The sequence below is a fragment of the Mastomys coucha genome, unplaced genomic scaffold (assembly GCF_008632895.1).
Source record: "Mastomys coucha isolate ucsf_1 unplaced genomic scaffold, UCSF_Mcou_1 pScaffold13, whole genome shotgun sequence".
NCBI classification, from domain to species: domain Eukaryota; kingdom Metazoa; phylum Chordata; class Mammalia; order Rodentia; family Muridae; genus Mastomys; species Mastomys coucha.
In genome coordinates, this window is record NW_022196895.1 from 65,636,696 (window position 1) to 65,640,908 (window position 4,213).

The following is a 4,213-nucleotide window of genomic DNA, read 5'->3' on the forward strand; positions in this document are numbered from 1 at the left end:
TCTAAATGGGTGGATGACCCTCTTGTAAAACCCAAGACTAGAAAGAAACAGAGAAAGCTCTTCATAACACAGGCATGGGCAGAGACATTGCCAGTCAGGCTTTGGGGCTTCGGGGGCAGGTGGCACGGAAAAGCTGTACCTATACCTCTGAAGTCAGCATTCATTGCATATACAGTGAAGAGCTAATCTTCCGTATCCTCGGTTCTGAGTATGAGGATTCATCATCTTGACTCTTTGAACAATTAGGGCCTGGTACAATTTTCAGCTTCTTTTCAAGTTCTGTACTCAGTGGCTTGGCCTGAAAGTAGCCGCCTTCCTATTGCCTGTCCCTGTCTCTCTCTCTTTCTGTGTGTGTGTGTGTGTGTGTGTGTGTGTGTGTGTGTGTGTGTGTACATTCGCATGCATGTGTGATATTTACTTTTTATTCCCCTAATGTTTCTCAAGGTCCGAATCCAGAAAAGATTTTCACTCATGGTATCTCTTCTGGAGTTTTTGGTTTCAATGTGTCTTTTGTGAGATTTTTTTTTTTTTTTAAAGTGTCCTCCAAACTCTTCTTTCCTTATAAGAGCCCTGAAAAATGTTTGAACCCCTCTTTCCATGAGTCCATCCATGAATTGTATGTTTTCCAGATGGCTCATCTGCCCCTCTGTTCACCTTCCAGTACAAAGTCTCAGAGAGTCACTGTGACCATTGGTAATGCTTAGACCCCGACCTTACGCATACTGAGCCCATGTCTTTGTGATGACTCACAGAATATTTTAGTGCTAACAGCGACTCCTGCTTAGCTTCCTCTGTGACTCAGAGATCATGGTCCATTATAAAGAGGAGGTATTTTGGGTTTGTACTATGTTCCCTAGCTGCTGACAATTCAGGTTTCCTCGGTTTCTTTTGGAGATCCCAAGCCATAATATGAAAGACCACAGAAATCATGTTTGTTTGTTTTCCAACGGTTGATTTAATGTGTAGAGGGAATCTTCTCAAGATTCAGACAACGTTGGTGGACTGAACAGTCTTCAGAGGTGGACTGACTGACCGTTCTCTGCTATTTCTATTTCATGCTCCTGTTAACGTGGCTTGTGTTTATTGTGATCTACCAAATGTGATTGTCAATCACTTATTTTCCATAGGTTTCAAATATCACAGTATGAAAACATTTTTAAAGACTATCTAAGCAATCTTTCAGTGTTTTCATAAGTATAAGCTAAACCTGGGTTGCTGTCTGCATGAAGACTGAGAAATAGTGCATGCGGTCTTCATTCTCCCTCTGTGTCCTCCGCAACTGGACAGACGGACAGACGGAGCCTGGCCTTGCCGGAGCCCAGTTCATCCTATTCCGTTTGAAATCGGTAGAATTTTGGGGAGCAACCAAAAGTTTTGTGTGGTGTGCATTTTCAAAACCAACCCCAAGGTCAGATGAAGGTCAAATGGATAAAAATCCTGCTCATGATGAAATATGACAAGTGTCAAAGAAAATGTCATGCGGATACCTTCATTCCCCAACCCCGTTAGTAAAGGTCTCGTCCCTCTTGTGTTACAGCAATAACGATGATGAGGACTTGACCCCAGAGCAAAAGGCGGAGCGTGAGAAGGAGCGGAGGATGGCCAATAATGCTCGTGAGCGCCTGAGGGTCCGCGATATCAATGAGGCTTTTAAGGAGCTTGGCCGCATGGTGCAGCTCCACCTGAAGAGTGACAAGCCCCAGACCAAGCTCCTGATTCTCCACCAGGCCGTGGCTGTCATCCTCAGCCTGGAGCAGCAAGTGCGAGGTCAGCAGATAGATGCTTAAGCACCCTCCCAAGAATTGCTTGGATGCGGGACTGAATCAAAATCCGTCACCTGTGTTTAAGTTGTAGAACGTTCTTCTAGCTAGTGTTAGACCACAGCTTTTCCTCCCGTGTTCTCAATCATCAGACGCGATTTGACAACCTATTCCCATTCCTTTCTTTTGTGGGGGTAGAGGTGTGTGTGTGTGTGTGTGTGTGTGTGTGTGTGTGTGTGTAGACCAAAGGTTATAGTTAGCCTGGGTCATCATTCCTTTGGAGTTATCTATCTCCTTTCTTGAGACATGGCCTCTCATTGGGATGTGAGGTTTTCCCTTTAGACTAGAGTTAGCTAGCCAGTGAATCCTCAGGATCTGCCTGTCTCTATCTTGCCAGTGCTGGATTACAAGCTTGACACCATACCTGACTTTTTTCTGTGGGCGCTTAGTAACTGAACTCAGATTCTCAATGGGTTCCCAGTAATCACTCCTAGTGAGCCATCTCTCTTCCTGCCCTGTTGTTTAAAACTGTTGTTCTTGTTTTGATAAGGGCTCTTGTTCTGTAACTCAGTCTAGCCTAGAACACTATAGCACAGGCTGCCCTTACATTTGCAATGGTCATCAAGTGTAGGGATGTCAGGCCCAAGCCATTATGCCTGCCTTTATATGTAAAGTGGTGGTGAGGAATTCTGTCTTCAGTAAATAGCCACTGAGATGCGCCCCCCCAGGAGCACACCTTCCCTAACTAACGGCTTCCCTCATCCCATCACCTGAAATGGAGTCTGAATGTCTGGCATGAGCAGAGAAGTGCTTCTCTACCCTCTGTGGGGCCCTGTGCTGACTGGACGCCTTGTGCTTTCACATCCCACAGAAAGGAATCTGAACCCGAAAGCTGCCTGTCTGAAAAGAAGGGAGGAAGAGAAGGTGTCCTCCGAGCCTCCCCCGCTCTCCTTGGCTGGCCCACACCCTGGGATGGGAGACGCAGCGAATCACATGGGACAGATGTGAAAGGGTGCGCCGGGTGAGCTCTCCACCATTGCTGCTGTCCCATAGTCCTCTGTGGTACATCAGCCACAAACAACAGGTTTTCCCCAGATTAGCCAATTATTTTTCTTTCTTGAAAAAAAAAAAGTGGGGAGCTTTAAAAAAATAATAAAAAAAAAATATTTTCTGTCACTATATTAATTTTTTTCTCCTTTTCTTTTCTCAGGTCCAAGTTGCCACCTTGCTTCATTAAAACAAGAGACCACTTCCTTAACAGCTGTATTATCCTAAACCCACATAAACACTGCTCCTTAACCCCGTTTTGTTTTGTTTTTGTAACATAAGACAAGTCTGAGTAGTTCTGAATCGCAGACGCAAGAGGTTTCAGCATTCCCAATTATCAAAAAACAGAAAAACAAACAAAAAAAAGGAATGAAAGAAAGAAAGAAAGAAAAAATGCAACTTGAGGGACGACTTCTTTAACATATCACTCTGAATGTGCGAAGCGGTTATGTACAGGCTGAGACACAGCCCAGAGACTGAATGGCAATCCTTCCACACTGTGGAGCAATGCATTTGTGCCTAAACTTCTTTTGGAAAAAAAAAATATAATTAATTTGTAAGTCTGAAAAAAAATATTTAATTTAAAAAAATTGTAAACTTGCAATAATGAAAAAAGTGTACTTCTGAAGAAAACGACATGAACGTTTTTGTTGGTATTCACGTCAGCTAGTGTTTCTAATTACCGGATATTGAATAGGGGAAGCCCGGCTGCTCTCAAACAAAACCAGCAAACGTCCTGATGGCAACGAAATGATGACATTAGCCATTCCTTAGGGTAGGAGGGACAGATGGATGTTATAGACCTATGACAAATATATATATAAATATATATATAAATATATATTAAAAATTTAGTGACTATGGTAAGCTTTTGTTGATTTGTTTCAGACTTTTTTCTCCTGTAAAAAAATAGTACTGATTAACTTTTTTAAAAGAAAGATTTTACTGTAAATATGGATTTTTTTTTTTTTTTGTCTGATTTTTGTCCCTTCCCCCGGTTTGTTATCGTAACCTGTAGTGCCAACTCTGCTTCCGGAGGGGCAGTGCAGGACGAAATGCTGACCCTGATGTTGCTTCTCATTCATAAATAGTAGAAAGTTGTTTCTCCAGTCTTTTGGGAACACAGGACTTAAAAGTCACATCATGTGTAGGAATTACATGCAGCATTGCCCGGGCAAGGCAAAAAGCCTTTGTCAGGCTTGCAGCGCTGCGCTTGTTGCCCTCTCCTGGGATTTTCAGAGGTACACGGTTAGAATGCTACAATGTTACCACTGTGCCTTCCAATGTTTATATCATCGGAAACATAACATAATCAAAGTGGCTGTGATTTAACAAAACGATTCAAGTGTTACCTACCTGTGTAGCCGAAGTAGTGTGCAGTGAGACGTTTCTGAATACATGGTCAG

General features: G+C 43.0%; 1 protein-coding gene across 13 annotated transcripts in view; it reads left to right on the forward strand.

Moving 5' to 3' along the window:
* Tcf4 (transcription factor 4) overlaps nucleotides 1–3,977 on the forward strand; it is a 345,876-nt gene extending 341,899 nt beyond the window's left edge. For all 13 annotated transcript variants that reach the window (XM_031365973.1, XM_031365964.1, XM_031365969.1 and 10 more), the window contains 3 exons: nucleotides 1,538–1,767; nucleotides 2,632–2,781; nucleotides 2,971–3,977. In XM_031365973.1, the coding sequence (XP_031221833.1) occupies nucleotides 1,538–1,767; nucleotides 2,632–2,768 (367 nt within the window). In that variant the 3' untranslated portion in view covers nucleotides 2,769–2,781; nucleotides 2,971–3,977. The remainder of the gene's footprint in view (nucleotides 1–1,537; nucleotides 1,768–2,631; nucleotides 2,782–2,970) is intronic.
* Nucleotides 3,978–4,213: the final 236 nt, after the last annotated feature.